We start from the raw sequence: 20,399 nt of genomic DNA, 5'->3' as shown, positions 1-20,399 counted from the left end.
GTGGTTCTCAAACCTGTCCTGGAGGGCACATTTTGTATGTCTCCCTCATCCATCACACCTGATTCACATCATCAGCTCATTAGTAGAGACTGCAAGCCCTGAAGTGGGTCTGTCAGATATAGTGAGACATACAAAATGTGCAGGGCTGGTGGTCCTCCAGGACAGGTTTGAAAAAAAAAAACGCTCTATGGTATCTTAAAAATAAAAAGCAATGGAGTGCTTTTTATTTATTCACCTTATTCAGTTCTGCCAATGCTCACAAATCTGTTTTTATAACATTAAAAAAGTCTTTGTGTATAAATATATTTATTATATTAAATATAGAAATAATTCTTACTTATGTCATGTTTATCAAAATAAGACTTGGTAATGGTATTTAAAAAGAATAAGCTTATTATGCTGACCTTTATTGTACATGCAGGCGCTGAATTAAGCAGTACATAAAGTATTAAATGAAGTCGTTCTGTTGCTACATGTAAACGTCTGAAACGTCTGTTTATTTGACAAATGCATCTAACCAACTTCATCTGCAAACACTGTGTAAGAGTCACTACAGGTAGCAGAAAGTGAACAACTCCAGTGCTTCATTTTCAACTCCTCCCCAAATTCAAATGGCAAATCACACCGACCGGTAAGTTCGTTTGCGATCGCTTTGAATGTAGATGAAAGTATGCAGCTCCAGTCATCCTCTATTCCACTAAGCTGATGGAAGTAAGAATACACTGCTTCGAGTCGACACAGGAGTTGCGTGACTTCATGTGAAATGGGCCTATTATTAGAAACTTCCAGGCAGGTGTGTTGGAGCTGAACTCTGCTGGACAGGAGCAGAGTTTGACACTGATTCATGATTCACAGGAATGAGCCAAGGTCAGGTGGTCAAAAGGCTGACCAAAATACTAAAGGCTCTACAAACATCAAGCAATGCGCCTATATCTTTTAACTATATGTGTAATATGCTTAAAAGGATAGTTCACCCAAAAATGAAAATGTCATCATTTACTCACCCTCATGTCGTTCCAAACCTGTAAGACCTTTGTACATCTTCGGAAAACAAATGAAGATATCTGTCCCTCCATTGACTGTCTTTGCAACTACCAATTGTAACTACAGATTGAATTTAGACTTTTATTCACATGTAAATATTGATCAGCGAACATAAGCAGAAGGTCAACCGAACAACGGTTTGATCTTGTGTGTTATTCAGGTTCGGTTGAGCTTCTGCTTATGTTCGCTGATCAATATTTACATGTGAATAAAAGCCTAAATTCAATCAGTAGTTACAATTGGTAGTTACAAAGACAGTCAATGGAGGGTAAAAGCATAAATTCAATGAATAAAAGCATAAATTAAATCTGATCATCATATAAAGCAATCGAGTCTCTTCAGAAAATCTGGACTAAACCGCTCAATTCATATGGATTAGTTTTCCAATCTCTTTATGAACTTTTTGAAGCATCAAAGTGGTAGTTGCAAAGGCAGTCTATGGAGGGACAGACATCTCTCAGATTTCATTTGTGTTCTGAAGATGAACGAAAGTCTTACGGGTGTGAAACGACATGAGGTTGAGTAATTAATTTCGTTTTGGGGTGAACTAACCCTTTAATGATGAGGTTCCTTACATTGGCATGTAACATAATATAGCCACCAGGTGGCAGTACAGTTAACCACAAGTTCAGAAACAAATGCAGAGATCATGCCAGATGACTTGACCATGTTTAAAGTGATAGTTCACTCAAAAATGAAAATTCTGTCATTTTTTTACTCATCCTCAAGTTGATCCAAATGGTATGAATTTCTTTCTTCTGCTGAACACAAAAGAAGATATTTTGTTGGTAACCAAACACTTGATGGACCCCATTGACTTGCATAGTTTGGAAGAAAAAGAAACTATGGAAGTCAATGCGGTCCATCAACTATTTGTTTATACTAACATTCTTCAAAATATCTTCTTTTGTGTTCAGCAGAAAGAAAGAAATTCATACAGGTTTGGAACAACATTTTTGGGTGAACTAACCCTTTAAAGGCAGGGTAGGTAAGAAATTTTGTTCCAAATTTGTTTAAACTTTCTATATATATACATGCATAATTAAAATGTAAGAACTCTGATAAAAAGAGTATAAAAATCGAGTGACTCTAGACCGTTTAATCTGTATTAAACACAGCTCATTATTTCCATCCAGGACGAAACATAGGATTGGCTTAGGCGGCTGTCACTCTCTCGCAACCATGGCAACCACCCTTTTGCCACACATGACCTGCCCACTTGCGCGCGCACGTTTGATTTGGGGAATTCAAGAGGCATGGATCCTAGGAATACCAAAACAATGGCAGAGAAACAGCAAGCAAAATTCACAGTACCGGCCTATGCAGTTAGTGAAGGCAAACCAGGCAAAAAAGGAAGACAGTAACAGTACAAGAAAAGGCAATGAACAAAAAGTCTTTGGATAAACAAAGAAATAAAACGCGAGTTAATATCGGCGTGGCTCTCCAGCGATGGCGAGAACTGAGGGAACTCAAGGGGCTGAAAAGTGACTCCTTGATGGCTTTATTTCTGCTGGACAGGTAAATCTTTCTTTTTGTATTTTGATCATACATATTTTTTTGTTTATTTTTTCATGAAGCATGTGTCATTAGCACACGTAGCTGCGTAATATAGCTAACATAACATTACTTAGCGAGCCGTAGTAGAGACAATAAATAATCTATAGGCCTAGCTCAAGATGATAGCTATAGTGTTGAATTGTGCATAATTTTGCTTTAGATAACTAAATACATGTTTAACAGATAGTAGGCCTAACGTTACTCCGCATCTAGGAACTTTTCTTAGAACTATATTTACCCTCTGTCTAACTCTTTTACCATGTTCACCTGTAAGTTTACCTGCACGTTTTTTTTCGCCTTTGTTTTGTTTTTATATTCTCTACCTATGTTTACTGATGTCTTTATCTTGTATCTGTGTGTGTCGTACACACTTTGTTGTATGTGTGTGTTATTATTTTGTGTCTGCAATGCAGTTGAGAGTTGATATTTGAGTGTATGTTACTCTGTTTATCTGTAGAACAACGTATATGTTATGAATCTTACACGAAATTCATCTTCATCACAGTGTAAATGATGGTAATGGAAAAACATGTATCATGCAACCTGTTTTTAGCTTTGCCTTATAGATAGCTAACTTGTTAGCGAATTAAATTATGTTTATCTTCATAATTATAAAGTTATTTTTATTACATGTGATTCTGACATGATGTCACTACATGCACTGTGCTCCTTCCTCTCCGCTCGTCTCAGGTAAATAATGCGTCTTCCAGCTCAGTGGTCGGAGTCGCACGTTCATGCGTTTTGGGGGCGTGGCTTTGGAAGGAGCCCAGAAGGGAGGGGGTGGAGTGAATGGAAATAATGAGCTGTCTTTAAAACAGTCATGAGAGGTCTACAGACACTCGATTTTTATACTTTCTTTTTCAGAGTACTTACATTTTAAATATGTATTGATATATAAATAAAGTTTAAACAAATTTTGAAAAAAAAGTTTTTTATACATTTTTTACCTACCCTGCCTTTAACTACAAGAACGTCATTTGTTGTCTGTAGACACTCACCATACAGTGTGTTATAATTTTAAACATGTAACACGGACAGAAGTGCGGAATCCATGGTAAATTTGGTAAATTCCTTGTATGAATAAATCAAATGTAGGGCTGTACAATCAGTCGAATGGACTAGTGTCTGTGAATATTAGACCACAAAAAAGACTGCTGTTTGAATGTCAGCATGTTCTGCGTGTCTCTGTAAGTGAGCGGTGCGGTTTTATACTCGAGCACGTGGTGATTTCAGAACTTCATTTCATTTGAAAAAAAACTGTCACCAGATACCCACACAAACTCAAAGGTCTTCACTACAACTAGCCTTAACTTGGAGAAATTATGACAGAAATATATTACTACCAAAGACTATAGAATAACACAAGACACGTCACTTGTATTGTTTTGAATGGGAGAAAGTGCAACGCGCAATATGGCGGAATAAGTCCCGCCTTCAAAATAAGAGCCAATCGTCGACTGGTAAAGTCACGCATCACTGCAGTGGCCGTTAGAAGCACTGGTTCCTATAGAAACAGTCAGACGTGCACCTCCGAAATGAGGCGCAAGAGACACGCATTTAGGACTGCGCACATGCGCATTAGCTTGATTCCAGCTTTAAAAATACAGTTTTTTTGTCATGATTCGAAGCGTTTAGAAACAAAATTTATGAAGACAGTTGTCAGATTTCATTGGTTATTTCAAATATGAAATTTAATCGAAAGCTTGGCAAACAGCTTTGGAGAATTTGATGTTTCCCCATTCAAAGAGATAGGGCCTGCACTTGTTGAAATGCCTGAGAGGCGTTTCAAAGATGGCCGCCGAGTGAAATGACTTGTCTTAAAGGGACTTTGTTACTACTTTACAGTAGAATGTACAGTACTGTGCAAAAGTCTTAGGCACGTCAGTATTTTCACCCCCCAAAAAAGGTTTTAAGCCAGTTATTTATATTTTTTTTGCTGTAGTGTGTCAATAGGAAATATCCGTTCACATTTCCAAACATTCATTTTGGCATTAATTGTAATAATCCAGTGAGATTTTTGAATACACAAGGAGCCTGACAACAGCCGGTGCTCCACACAGAGATCTCACCATCATCGAATTCGTCTGTGATTACATGAAGAAACAGATGAAACGGAGACAAACCAAATCCAGGAGAACTGTGGCTGTGTCTCTAAGATGCTTGAAGAAACCTGCCTGCAAAGATACAGTACTGTGAAGAGTTTTAGGCACTTGTGTAAAAATGCTCTAAAGTGAGGATGTTTTTAAAAAATACTGTTATAAATAGATTTTATTTATCAAAACAAATCAAAACAATATTTTGTGTGACCACCCTTTGCATTAAAAACAGCTCTTGTCCAGGTACACTTGGGCATCATTTTTCAGGTAGCTTTGGAGGCAGGTTTCTTAAAATCTCTTGGAGACACGGCCACAGTCCTTCTGGATTTGGTCTGTCTCAGTTTTATAATGTTTCTTCATCAAAGACGGGATTTGATGATGGTGAGCTCTGATCTCCATGTGGAGCACCAGGCTGTTATCAGTCTTATTGTGTATTCAAAAATCTCACTGGATTATTACAATTAATGGCAAAATGAATGTTTGGAAATGTGAACGGATATTTCCTTTTGACACACTACAGCAAAAGATATAAATAACTGGCTTAAAACCTTTTTTGGGGGGTGAAAATACTGACGTGCCTAAGACTTTTGCACAGTACTGTACTTCACACAAAAAAGTCATAATGCAGTATATTAAAACATTTTTTTAAGTAATATCAGACATTTTTCGTCCATGTTTTAAACAGTAAACCTGTTTTGCAGTATTTTGTTTGCCAAAAAAAATAAAAAAAAAATAAAAGGAATTTGTACATTTTTGATAATAAATTTGTATTCAATCATAGGGCCATATTATTGTTAAAATTGCATTAAATTAAATTGTTGTGAATTCTAATGATTAGACATGCTTTTTTATTATAAACTTTTCATTAAACAATTACAATGGAGTCCAGAAAAATAAAACAGAAAACAGAATTTGGGGGAAAAATAAACAATTTGAGAAGAAATAAGACCGATTTCATAGGCCCTACATGTCTGGACCGGTTCCCTCTGTCTCTGCTAACACAAACTGACAGCTCGTGCCATGAGCGTGAAGGACACGGCGCTGCCCTGGAACGAGGCTTTGTTTCAGACGGCTCATTTCTGTGATGCTCCCGGAGCTCTGAGCTGAAAGCTCTGCCACACATCACATGAATATGAGTGTCCTCTGGGTGTATTCTTATCACATTCACTGCACTGCATGAGTAAACGCAGATGTACAATCACGCTCACATACATAGACCTGTCATGTATCATATTTCTGTGGTAACCATGTCACATGTTATAGCTTCTGTCTTAAAGTGGCAGTAATCAGTTGAAATACGGCTTTCAGTACTCGTGCATCACTTACAGTATTATGCTAGTAATCACAGTATACTGTATTATAGGTATATATATATAACAGTACACTCACAGGCCACTTTATTAGGTACACCTCACTAGTACCGGGTTGGACCTCCTTTTGTCTTCAGAACTGCCTTAATTTTTTGTGGCATATATTCAACAAGGTGTTTAAACATTCCTCAGAGATTGAACCATGACACATTCAAAGTCACTTAAATCACCTTTCTTCCCCATTCTGATACTCAGTTTGAACTTCAGCCGATGTACTTTATAAAGTGGCTGGTGAGTGTATATTTGCAAAACATGATGAGTCTCAACCCTCAATCCAATCCTCTATTGATTCATTGGTAATCAACATTTAAGTGATGAATGGTTTTTGTAGCTCTAGGTGTGTGTTAATTAGCAATCAAGACATGATGACTGAAAAGATCCTAGACTTAAAATTAAAGTGTTTCTTCCCAGTCAGTGAAAACGGCTGAAGCACAGAGTGAAACGGGAGGAAAGCTCCAGGTCACCTTCAAGTCTCACATCTGGAATAGTAATATCCACATAACACATCTCAACACATTCAAGCATGAACATTTCAAACAATGTTAAAATATCCAGTATAAGCAGCTCACATACCAATATAAAGTCACTATTTCAATTTCTGCACTAAAATAAGTTAACCCTTGTAAGAGGTTCATTTGGGATGTATACTCAGGCTGCTGACAATAAAATGATTTGGGTTTTTTTTTTGTTTTTTTAAATCTCATTTTATTAATGTTTTACTCTATATTTGTGCAGTTTTGGTGGAATTTATGGCATGTTTTAAATTTATATAAATAAAATTAATAAAATTTCCTTAAAAAATAAATTATGTAAAATTCACTTTAAAAAGCTCCACATGTCTAATTTTCATTCACAGAGATAACATGGACAATTTGCCATGGTTTAGTGTAACATTTTTGCCATCCATTGGAAAATATAGCTTTAAAATTAAAAGAAAAAGAAAAAAAGTCACCAATAGATGGCTATAGAGCTGCACTACTGCTATTTGATATGTTTTTTGACTAACTGAAAGACATCTTTCCATAAAGTTTTTTTTCAGTTGGATTCATATGTACATATTATGAAATCACAATTATAACAATAAAAGTCACTTTTTGTCCAAGATTTTTAGAAAGTTTTTTATACTAAAGTAAGTTTTGTACTGAAGTTTGTACTAAATTGTATTGTCTCATCCTTTCATCTGTGTGTGTGTGTGTGTGTGTGTGTGTGTGTGTGTGTGTGTGTAAGCATGATCATTTTGACTTGTGGATCTTTTAAAGTGTTGCCACTTCATTTCTGTGTATGTGTGTTCTTCTGATTTTGAGGATGAATTTTATCCATTTTCTCCAGGGCTCTTTTCTTATAGATCTACAAAGTGTTGACAGTGTTGCAAAGTTTCATGCCATTTGGATCAAGAGAAAAAAAATTAATTTTAGCATTTGGGGTCAAAAAGGCCTCGAATAGCTTACAAGGGTTAAATAGCCTGTATATTCTGTATATTCAACTGTACATTCAACAATACATTATGGTATTTTTGAGAATGCATTCATTTATTCAATTTAACATTCAGCAATCATGTCTGGAAGTAAAAGTTAAACCCTGACTGCTGTCACAGAGACAGCTGGGATTTCTCACAGCGCATATTTCAGTGATATCGGTCAAATATCTGGCAACATCTTATCCGTGTTCTTTCAGAAAATAAATGGTTACAGCACCTGTAATTATCAGCCTTAATTGCCTATGTTCATTATCTTTTATATACACTTATAGTTTTTGCTATCTGTGTCATTCACATAGACTGCCAAACCTGTTTCTTTTTTTCACAGCAACAAACTCACTGTCAAAGCCAAATGGAGGACATTACTGTGTAAAGTTAAATTTTAGTAAGATAAGCATCAAACTACTGACACATTCATCACATGTCCTCACTGAGCTTATGTCTTATCATACATTCAGTGTTTTCACCAGATTGATGCAGTATATGTGTGATTTATACACACACATCATGAAGTGAATCTATCTGATGCTTCACTAGTTTAACACTCATTTAAACTTTACTTTTATTCTGTTAATTAAAAACTGTATCTGCTATTATAAATATAAATAAAATTCTGTGGGTGTTTCGGCTGATGTTTATTTAATAAAGCGCCGAATGAACTGAAGAGGTTACTTCTGTATGTTATATGAGCTATAATATACTATCATTAATAAAGTAGTAAAAATTAATGCATTGTGACTTACTGTAAAGTTTTCATCATAAAGGGAATAATTACAGTGTGTTTTATTTGCTATAAAATACTATCATTTACAACAAAAATAAACTTCTAGTGTTATACAATCCAAATAAAGAATAGAGTTGACTGTACCCAAGAGTTGCAGATGTCCACTGTCGGCTGGGCACAGTTCTCCTGCAAACGGCCGGTCTGAGGTTGCTGGGAATGTCTGTCACTTCCACAGGAAGTGAGGTGTGTCTTCTGCAGAACACACACATTCAACATCACAAGAGTATGAGCAGAGTGTCCAAGCTGATACTGCTCCTATCAAATAAAGTGGATGAGGACTGGGACAGCTGCTGTCACCTAGTGTGACACATCCACATGAAAATACAAACATCTAGCAATGTGTTAGCAGCTACTCAGAGTAATGTGGATTATAATGGACATTATGTACAATAGAAGCAAACATAAGACATACCTGACGATTCTTGTGCTGCCATATTCTGATCTGGAACACACAAATGGTATTTTTCAGGAAATTAAATCTCTAAGCAGAGCAGAACAAGTATATCACCATATATTAAAGGTGCTCTAAGCAATGTCACGCGTTTTTAGGCCAAAACATTTTTTGTCACATACAGCAAACATCTCCTCACTATCCGCTAGCTGCCTGTCCCGTGAACACACTGTAAAAAAACGCGGTCTCTGTAGTCGCCACGAGCTCCAAAAACGGCAATAAAAACAAACTGGTGCAGCCTGGACCACGAAACATAATAAACATGCTCCAGCCAATAACCGACAAGAATGATTTTAAATGCGCGTTCATGACTGTTTCAGGAAGCACGGAGGGGAGAGGGAGGAGGAGGAGGAGGGAGGGTCTAGCTAGCCTCTGTTTTGTTTGACAACACTTCGAATGAAGTTACTTCCACCCAGGATCACTTAGAGCACCTTTAACAAAACCATATATCAGGATAGATATATTCTGGATAACAAAATAACCGGTAACACTTTAGTATGGGGAACACATTCACTATTAACTACAACTTTTGCCTCAATAAACTCCTAATTACTGCTTATTAATAGTTAGTAAGTTAGCTGTTAAGTTTAGGTATTGGGAAGGATTAAGGGATGTAGAATATGGTCATGCAAAATAATGCATTAATATGTGCTTTATGAGCACTAATAAACAGCCAATATCCTAGTAATATGCATGATAATAAGCAACTAGTTAAAAGTGAGAATTAAACCCTGGAATAAAGTGTTACCAAATCACATTATAAACCTCATAGATGGTTGAGTACACATTGTAGTGTATAGCACGTCTAGGCCTGTCGCAATTGGTCGATATAATCGACTACGTCGACGCTGATAATTAGTCCACGTCAATATCTTTAATTGACTGATCATTTTATATTATTTTAAATTTTACATTTCATTTTCACACTTTATAACAACCGTTTCTTCCACACCACAAGTGTGAGCTAACGTTACGTGCATCACCCCAAAGTTTCCAAGGATGATGGGTGAAGCGGAGACGAGTGTGATGTCAAATGAGGTGGTTAGCAAAAGTTTTTTTTTAAAGGCCAAAGGGGTCTAAAGTATGGGAGTACTTCAGATTAGCTGATAATAAAAAGGTGGTTTGTACACTGGTTTCGTTGGCATATCACAGCAGCACAAGCTCGATGCATGAATATCTGAAGAGGAAACATATAGGGGCTATTCTGGGTGATGGGCCACCGGAAAAGGCAAAGCCACAGCCACCGTAAGTGTTTTGTCCATTAAATCAACTCAGCCTTTGTAGGCAGAGCGTTTAGCATTTTCAGGACCCCATTTCTAGGACCGCAGTTCTAGGACCCTAGTTGTTTTATTGATTAAGTTTAATTTATATATTGTCCTAACCAACCCCTAGCTCTAAACCTACCAATTGGTAATGCTATTGATTCAATTTAATTGAAATATTGTCCTAACCAACCCCAAGCCCTAAACCTACCCATTGGAAACCCTGTTTAAATATTTAAAACTAGATGGCGCTAACACAAAAACTAGGGTCCTAGAAATGCGGTCCTGAAACTGCTGCGGTCCTAAAAGTGCAGCCTCCGGTATTGCAGGCAGAAAATTTTGCAGCGAGATGAAAACATCTCAACTTTTCAGAATGCCGAAAGCGCACCATAGGTCATTTGACAAGAACCAACCAATCAGCTTCGGCCTTTCCATAACAACACTGAAAGCTCAGCCGAACAGCTGATCATAGCTGTACAGGGCGGGTTTTTATTTCTCATCTCCATATATCTAGTAGTAAATCTAATGCAAGAGCTAGAAATCTCCTCGTCATCGTGGAGAGCACAGTTCATGGTTGTATAGCAAAGACAGACACCATGGGAGCGCAAGCGCTTTGGAAAGGAGGAGAAAGTGGTACGGCCGAGCTTTCCACGCGTTTTTAGACGTGATATGTGAATGGCCCCTTACCAAGCTGCAACCTCCCCCAGTTTCTCTTGAAGCCAATACGGAAGTGACTTAAACTGCGATTCATTGACTGGCCGCTAGGAACAGGCTCCAAACAAGAGCAGAATCTCATTGACCCCCATGTTAAAATGCCCAACTTTACAGCAGAAAAAAACATGTTTACAGCTGGTACAATTTGTGGTTTTGGCCTATACTGTTAATTTTGCCCTTCATGACAGCTCTGAGTGGGGTGAATTTTTAGAACTCATCCGTTTAAATTATTTGAAGCCTTCTGCATAATTAAGGGCGTGGTCACTTGAGTGACAGGTCGATTTCCGCAGCGGTCTGTGAGCCGTCACTTTATCTCAGCTAATTCCAGCCGCTGAATTTGGCATCTCTGCTATGTTTGTGCTTTTTTTCTGAATTGTTTTATACAATTACAAAATAATATGGCTTGCTGCATTAATGGTCGAGACTCGAGACGCTTGTGTAGATGTGCCCACATGCGGAAGATAAACAGAACACACACTGTTGGATCATGGCATTGGCTAAAAGTTTTGTTTGTGAGATTTCCTACAATGACAAAGCCAGGAGGATTATAAAACTCCGACAGCACTGCTTGGATATTATAACTAAAATTGTTGCATTTTGAAAAATTATACTTTGGACGCGGACTCATTTGTTTGTGAGATATATACACGATCACATATAGTTTTACAACATAAACGCTGCACATGTTGCATAATTTCTTGAAGAACGATGATGGAGAGCAGATCATTCAGAAGAAATGTGATGCAAACAATGGATAATATATCAATATTTCATGGATTTAATGCTTTTGTGGACAAAAGCATTTGTTTTCTCATTCGATAAGCTGTTTCGAATAAAGACGAGCGCAACTCCCGACTGTATTTCTGAATGAATGTGTTTGGCAGACCACTCATGTATTCAGAGCTCCTGCTCATATTCACTGTCACTTCTCACAGGAAAGATCATTCACCACTCAACTGGCTGGACAAAACCACACAGAACGAACTCTGATGTGTCCTCCAGCTTCCTGTAAAGTCCTCCCGTCCCCACAGTTTCCCTGATTCAGCATCTGAATAGAGAGCTGGGTCATGTGACCTGCCAGTGGTCGGCTGCCTGGCGGGAAGTGTCAGGAGCCATTGATTTATGGCAGATGTTGTGCTCTGTGCTCCTCCCACTCTGGCTCCAAGGAATAACATTATATTTAGGGCACGAACACCGATGGTGTGAGGACCCTATTTTAATTGCTCAGTCAATTATTGTTCTTCTACTAAATGAATCACATTTTTGAGGGCCTAAATATGCTTAAAAACTCATGAAACTTTGCACATGTGTCAGAAGTGGTGAAAATTTACATCTGATATGGGTTTCAGACTTAGGTGTGGCAAAATGGCTCATTAGCACCACCTACAAAATTTCAATTAAGCACCCTTCGCACTACGTTTCACGTACAGGTATAAAATTCGATAGACACATGTAACAGCCCAGTACCAACAAAAAAGTCCTGGGTGCAAAATCTTAAAACCCAACAGGAACTGAGATATTTTGAATTTTCTGTGCAAAATTTTTGCAGCAGTTTATGCCATTTCCAGATGTGGTACTTTAACAAACTCCTCCTAGAGCTTTAATTAGATCAACATCATATTTGGTCAGTCTAATCTAAAGGCGTTTGCGATTTTAAAGGGTTAGTTCACCCAAAAATTAAAATAATGTAATTTATTACTCACCCTCATGTCGTTCTACACCCATAAGACCTTCGTTCATCTTCAGAACACAAATTAAGATATTGTTGATTAAATCCAATGGCTCACTGAGGTCTTTATAGAGAGCAAAGCCATTGAAACTCTCAAGGTCCATAAAGGTATTAAAAACATATTTGAAACAGTTCATGTGAGTTCAGTGGTTCAATATTAATATTATAAAGTGACAAGAATACTTTTTGTGCGCCAAAAAAAATAAATAAATAATAATGACTTTTCAACAATATCTATATGGGCCGATTTCAAAACACTGTTTTGGAGCTTTACAAATCGAATCAGTGAATCGAAGAGCAAAAGTCACGTCATTTCAGCAGTTTAGCCGTTTGATAGGAGAATCACTAATGTCAACTAATCACTAATTTGAATCACTAATTTGAAACAAAAGATTCGTAAAGCTCAGAAGCTTCAAGAAGCATTGTTTTGAAATTGGCCCATATAGATATTGTTAAAGTCATTATTTAGTTTGTTTTTTTGGTGCACAAAAAGTATTCTTATCGCTTTATAATATTAAGATAGAACCATTGAACTCACATGAACTGATTTAAATATGTTTTTAGTACATTTATGGACTTTGAGAGTTTAAATGGCTTTGCTCTCTATAAAGGCCTCACTGAGCCATTGGATTTCATCAAAAATATCTTAATTTGTGTTCCGAAGATTAACAAAGGTCTTACGGGTGTGGAACGAAATGAGGGTGAGTAATAAATGACATTATTTTTATTGTTGGGTGAACTAACCCCTAACCCTTTGTGAAGATCTGGAGTTTTCACTGAAGGGTGTGTCTGTGGCAGCCTGACAAAATTTAATGTTTCGCCATGAAAGAGGAAGATCCAATCGGGCATCCAATGTCAGATCATTGGTATATCTGTCTTCATTCAGTAGTTGCTGTAACAGGCTTTGCGGTGGCAGGCAGGTCATGTGACCTGTCAGCTGAAGTTTGAATCCCACTCCTTTCTTGTCAAGAAGTGTGGTTCTTCTATTAATGCTTGAAATAACCACAGACTGGGAAGAAGAAAGAAAATCAACCAAGAGGGGGATACTAAAGTGTGATGTTGTGATTTGTACAGTGTGTAAAGCTACTTATGTCACCTGACATGTTTAGAGGTTGTTGCAGAGCAGAGGTGTGAGACACAGGGGTACCAGGAGGATTTCCTGAGCATAGCAAACTTTGGACATTTTATCACTTGGTGTTAAAGTGGGAGTACATTCAACCAACACCTGCAACACTGACTGCTCATGTGACCTCTTGAGTCACACACTCATCACACACACCAATTAAGAATGGCAGACATTTTTTGAGATTGACAGTCCATCTTAAACCAGCCTAAGCTGGTTTCCCAGATTGGTTTGATGGCTGGTTTTGAATGGTTTTGGGCACATTGTGGTCAGACTGGAAGACTAACTACAGCTAAAAGCATTAACTGATGAAAAAAAGACACATTTAAGCCTACTTTAATAGTATTTTGGACGTAGGGAACACTGCAATTAAGTCTTTATCAATATTAAACCAAACACATAGACTAGCTCTAGTTAAAAAAATACATCACAATAAATAAATCAGTGTATTGGTGTCCACCTTCATAGGCTAGCAATTGTGAGCATGTAATGTGAGTAGGGGACTCTTACTGCTGCTGCGGGCTGTTGTCCCGGACGGAGCGCAGTCTGCAGGTGAGCAGATGCCGCTGGTACTCGTGCCTCAGGCGGCTGTTCTCGGCGCACAGGTCGGACACATGCTGCTCCAGCTCGAAGATGCGCCTCTTCTGCCGCTCCAGCAGCGTCTGCTGGGTCTCTATGATCTTATTCAGCTCCTTCAGATAGCCCGCCGCCTTCGTCGGATTCTCGGTCCGGCTGTCCATCGTCTTCTCATTCAACCTCACTAACCTGGGTCAAATGTTCCCCGTTTCCCCGATAAAATGACGCGCTGTGATGTATGACATGAGCGCACGTCCCGCGCTCAGCCATGCTGATGTGAAACACTGACTCTGCGTCTCTTGGCTTTGTGCCACTAGAGGTTGTAATATAGCTATAAGTTAAATATAGTTTCCATTACAGTTCAGTTCAGAAGAGAATATTAAATCCACTGGCCTCACACCAGAAAGCACTTAAATTGTGACGCAGCATGCAACGCGACGCAACAACGCAGCTGTCTACACTGCAAACGCGCGACGTCGAATAAACCCGCCGCACGCATAAACAAAGGCCTTGATTGGTCGACTAGTTGCTACGTCACGACTGCACCCGCAACCCTGAAAGACGCGTCACGCTTGCAGTGCCGCAGCGTTCTGAGTTTGTCGCGTCGCGTCTTAGTGTAGATGTTTTTGAATGGATTATTACAGTTCAGCGTCTCAACGGTTCAATACAATATATGGCAGTACAGTTAGTAGCATTTTAATATTGTAGAATATTAATGTTTTGCTGTGTAAATTGTTAAGCAGTTAGCAGATACCTTTCAATGATAATGTGAATGTGTATGAGATAATTTCTTTTGACAGCTGACATTATTTAAATAAAACTTAAAACAAGTGTAATTTTACATATCCTCCCGGGAATAGACTTCTGTCCTCTGCAGTGGACATTATATTTTAGTAAAGAAATTTTAGTAAAGAGCACATTCAGGGCTTTGCAGAGATAACAAATTTGTAGAGGTTTCACCATGACAATAACAACTCCTTGGTCTTTAAATATGACTGAAAATCAAAATTAGCACTCTTATGGAAATATGATAATATTTTGTAATATCATTTTTCAGATTAATTTTCAAATTGTTTTGTTATAAATCAACATCTCAGGAAAATGTTATGGGGTTTCTAATCAAAATATGACTTTCTGTTACGAAACAGGACATTGATTTCACACATGACCTCGTAGAGGACACCGGGACTTAAATCATGTTTATCAGGCATTTTAGGAGACACAACGAGTGAATAGGGAAATTATAAAAAAAATATATAATATTTCTTTTAATTATTAGATATTATTATGAAAATGCTCCCAATTATTACTCCCATTATTACATTACGTAATTCTTTTTTCATTACATGTTGCTCCAAGAACACATTAATATGCAAATTAGATACAGTGTATAGATGCATTGTATTGAATGGGGAAATCCATGTGTGGCAGTTTTACCCACATATTGCATAAAGTAAAATGGTATATCAATTAATTCCATTATATCTTTCATAACATAGTTGAGAAACATCTTTAAAGTTTGGTTAAAAAAAATCCTGAAGGCTAGAAATTGATTGGTGATTAAAAAAAAAAAAAATGTTTTTGCCTATACATGTAATTTCAATTTCATGTTATTTTTTAAACAACTTAGTCCTGGTGTCCACTAGAGGACATAGCATAACATATGTGCTTTCGCGCTCTGGCTGCGAACGGACGCGCGTAAAATATCATTTTTCAAAAAAAAAATTTATTTGTTTCTTATGCTCTAAACAATGTAATGATGTTTACTCTATTATTCTTCCAGAAAAAATACTAAATTCAAAAAACTGCAGCGCAAACTTGGCGGCGCCCATTTTATAGATCTGATCATTTATAAAGGTTTTAAACGACAAAACACACTCACACATATTTGGAGGATATAATAGTTGATGACATGGTAAGCTTTGTGAAATTTTAAATAAACAAGGAAAAACAAAATAATAGCTCTCTGTCACTGTTAGTGGCTGCTTTCAGCGCTCGTGAACGCAAGACGCGTTGGAAACTTAAAGGCAAACATTCTAAAATAACGGTCGCCTTAAAAAAACTCACTCTGGGGGACAGTTAGAATATTTTAAACTCACGCCGAAATTAAACAACTACATGTAGAGGACATAGTACATGAATAAATATCATTTTTTCAAAAATGTTTTTTTAATTTGTTTCAGAAAACAATGTAATGATGTGAAAAAATACTAAGGATATAACATCTTAAAATTACTCTACTAGAAAATTGCTCTGCCAGACCTATAAAAAAAAGAAGACTAACACGGCTGAAATCAAGCATCTTTCATTACTTTTGCTCATGTTCAGAGAAAGGCTCAGTCGTATGTCACTTTCCACATGAGAACAGTGTAATCAGGCACTGGAGCCTTGTGTGTGTGTGTGTGTGTGTGTGTGTGTGTGTGTGTGTGTGTGTGTGTGTGTGTGTGTGGTCACCTCCTGCTCATGCCGTTTTTCTTCTCCTGACATCTGACAGATTCGGTTTTCTCATGAAGCATGTCCTGAGATCTTTGTGCTCACATCTAGTTCAGGATTAAAGTGTTAGTGCACCCGAAAATGAAAATAAAAATGAAAATTATCCCATGATTTACTCCCCCTCAAGCCATCCTAAGTGTATATGACTATCTTCTTTCAGATGAACACAATCTGAGATATATAAAAAAATATCCTGGCTCTTTAAGCTTTATAATGGCAGTGAATGGGGGTCTCGATTTTGAAGTCCAAAAATAATGCATCCTTCCATCGTAAAAGTGATCCATACGACTCCAGTGGGTTAATAAAAAATGAAACGCTTCTGAAATGAAGCAATGGGTTTTTGTAAGAAAAATATCCATATTTAAAACTTTATAAACTATAATTACTTGCTTCCCGCAGACGGCCGTATACGCAAATTGAATGCCACAAGATTAACCCGTGACGTGATGTATGACGCAGGATGTAGGAGTATTGTAAGCTTAGATGCTTCTTGCGGTTCAAACAAATGAGCTGTGCAACAAACTCAAGCTCCTCTGCTCTTATATCGAAATCCTCCGACATTTCTCTTTAAAATGTCTTGTTTTAGACTTCTAATTCGTGACCGGTGTTTTGTTTTGCTCTCTCCTCTGCATTTACGCATTCGTCATTGCGTCATGTGTCGGGTCAGAGTTCACTCTTCCACTGGAATCGACTTGCGTATGGCCGTCTGTTGGAAGCTAGTTATTTTAGTTTATAAAGATTTAAATATGGATATTTTCCTTATACAAAAATGCATAGTTTTGCTTCAGAAGGCCTTTATTAACTCTCTGGAGTCGTATGGATTACTTTTATGATGGATGAATGCATTATTTTTGGACTTCAAAATCTCAAGTACCATTCACTACCATTATAAAGCTTGGAAGAGATAAATATTTCTCTGATTGTGTTCATTTGAAAGAAAAAAGTCATATACACCTAGGGTGAGTAAATCATGCAATTATTTTTATTTTTTGGTGAACTATCCCTTTAAGTGATGTTAAAGTCTCCACCAATCACAAGCCTGCATTAAAGAGCCTCTGAAGAAATAAAACTTTACTATTTAAGGTTACTATTCAGAGCTGCATTTCTCAAAAACATCATAAGGCTTACGATGCTTTTGAGAAATGTAGATATCGTACAAATATATCCATTTTTATAAAGGTAGGCCATTCAGATTTGACGTGATCAGCTGCTGAAACCTGATGGCTGCTGCATCCATGGTTATATATGTAACGGAGGCCAGCTAGTAGTTGCTGGGCAAGTAAACCTCACTCCTCTGATCTCGAGAGATGCTCTAGCGACTGATGCTAGAGGCCGTAGCCTTTAGCCTCCTTGTTAGAGCATCCGACTCCCACGCCAGAGACCCAGGTTCAAAGCCCGCGCATCATGGGGCGAGTAGGACCTGGGTGAGTGGATACATATAGCCAAGTCATATTATTAGAGCAGGTTACAGCATCAATACAGATTTTTAGTGGTTCAAATTCTACTTTTTTTCTAGCACAGTCCCTATAGCTGCTGTGTGCAAAACATGGTCAAGATCTGACCAATGGCCTTGAAGAGTTCAAAAAAGTATGTCATATTTCTACATATAATCTTAAAAAATTCAAAATACAGAAAGAAGAAGAAGAAAATTAGTACAAAAACAATAGTGTTCCTGCACCTTCTTGGACCCCTATAATAATAATCTTTAGGAAACAATCGGGCCCTGTGCACTTTACAGCTTGAGCCCTAAAATCACTAGTGTTCAGTGCTGAGGACTCCAGCCTACAAGCCTCAAGCACTAGAAAGGACACAGACTCATAGGATTCAGCCTTCGTTTGAGATGCACACTGGGTAAAAGGAAAATGAATTTGCCTTTACACTCAGGGTCACATTTACAGTGCAATTGTATAAAAAATAAAAATTTTTAAAGGGTTTGTTCACCCAAAAATGAAAATAATGTCATTAATTACTTACCATCATGCCGTTCTACACTCGCAAGGCCTTCGTGAATCTTCGGAACACAAATTAAGATATTTTTGATGAAATCCGATGGCTCAGCGAGGTCTGCATAGACCGCAATGGTACTTCCTCTCTCAAGATCCATAAAAGGTACAAAAACATATTTAAATCAGTTCAATTCAGTGGTTCTATCTTAATATTGTAAACCGATGAGAATATTTTCTGTGAGCCAAAAAAACCCAAAAACTACTTTTTAACAATATCTAGTGATGGCCGATTTCTAAACACTGCTTCAGAGCGTAATGAATCTTTTGTGTCGAATCAGTGAATCGGATCACGTATCAAACCACCAAACTGCTGAAATCATGTGACTTTGGCGCTCCGAACCACTGATTCTATTCGTAAAGCTCCGAAGCTTCAAGAACCAGTTTTATGAAATTGGCCATCACTAGATACTGTTAAAAAGTCATTATTTTGTTTTGTTGGCGCAAAAAAAAAAAAAAAAATCTCATCGCTTTATAATTGTCACGATCACGTCTCTGTTCCTGTCACATCCCGGACTACATTTCCCATGATCCTCCATTGCTTATCACCTGCACTCACTTCACAATCACTCCACACTAATCACCACACCCAGCTGCCACACATTACCTGGACTGTAAAAGACTCATACACACACTGCCTCACCGCAAAGTCTTGTTGCCTCTGTGTACAACTCCAAGCGTTTATATCTTGTCTGCCTGTCTGTTTCCCGTCTACGATCCTGTGCCGCCTGTCCTGACCTTTGCTTTGTATACTGACCTGTGATTGATATCTGCCAGCCCTGACCCTCTGCTTGTTCCTGACTACGATTCTGCCTGTTCCTTGCTGTACCTGTTTGCTGTTATCTGACCCCTGCCTGTACAACCACGCTCACCTTTTAATAAAGCTGCATTTGGATCTTACCTTGAGTCCTGCTCCGTTACAATAATATTAAAGGTGCCCTAGAATTGAAAATTGAATTTACCTCGGCATAGTTAAATTAGAGTTCTGTACATAGAAATGACATACAATGAGTCTCAAACACCATTCTTTTATAATTATGCCCCAAAATAGGCAGTTAAAAAATTGAATAATAAAAAATCTATGGGGTATTTTGAGCTGAAACTTCACAGTCACATTCAGGGGACACCTTAGACTTATATTACATCTTGTGAAAAAGCGTTCTAGGGCACCTTTAATGTAGAACCACTGTACTCACCTGAACTGATTTAAATATGTTTTAGTACCTTTATGGATTTTGAGAGATGAATTGTCATTGCTCCCTATGCAGGCCTCACGGAGCCATTGGATTTCATCAAAAATATCTTAATTTGTGTTCCGAAGATGAACAAAGGTCTTACAGGTGTGGAACGACATGAGGGTGAGTAATAAATGACACTTTTCATTTTTGGGTGAATTTTGGGGGATATGAGGTACTTTCTTACCTATTTACCATGAAATTACTTAACTACACCATTAGCTTGCATACTAATTTTTTTTTTTTTTTTTTTTTATACTTAAACGATGATCTAAATTAAAGTTGATTCTGGATATTGATCTGCCATCTGCTAAAATGCCACTAAAAAAAAAATGAGTCAGATTGTATTCACAAATTATGTATTTCAATAAACCAAATGTAAAAAAAAATCACTAACTTTAGAATAAGAAATTATATTAAAAAAATTTAAATAAAACCAATAGCAATAAGCAGAAATGAACAGTTGTATGTGTGTGTTTGTTTAT

At 37.5% G+C, this 20,399-nt stretch overlaps 1 protein-coding gene across 1 annotated transcript in view; it reads right to left on the bottom strand.

The window, feature by feature from the left end:
• The window catches only part of iqsec1a (IQ motif and Sec7 domain ArfGEF 1a), a 95,272-nt gene extending 80,579 nt beyond the window's left edge, over window positions 1-14,693 (bottom strand). The window contains 3 exon segments of the mRNA XM_048178478.1: window positions 8,413-8,520; window positions 8,741-8,770; window positions 14,118-14,693. Of these exon segments, the coding sequence (XP_048034435.1) occupies window positions 8,413-8,520; window positions 8,741-8,770; window positions 14,118-14,347 (368 nt within the window). The 5' untranslated portion in view covers window positions 14,348-14,693.
• Window positions 14,694-20,399: the final 5,706 nt, after the last annotated feature.

This window comes from Megalobrama amblycephala, linkage group LG24 (genome assembly GCF_018812025.1).
Source record: "Megalobrama amblycephala isolate DHTTF-2021 linkage group LG24, ASM1881202v1, whole genome shotgun sequence".
Taxonomy (NCBI): Eukaryota; Metazoa; Chordata; class Actinopteri; order Cypriniformes; family Xenocyprididae; genus Megalobrama; species Megalobrama amblycephala.
The sequence above is the reverse complement of the archived record's forward strand: the minus strand, read 5'-3'. Positions and strand labels throughout refer to the sequence as shown.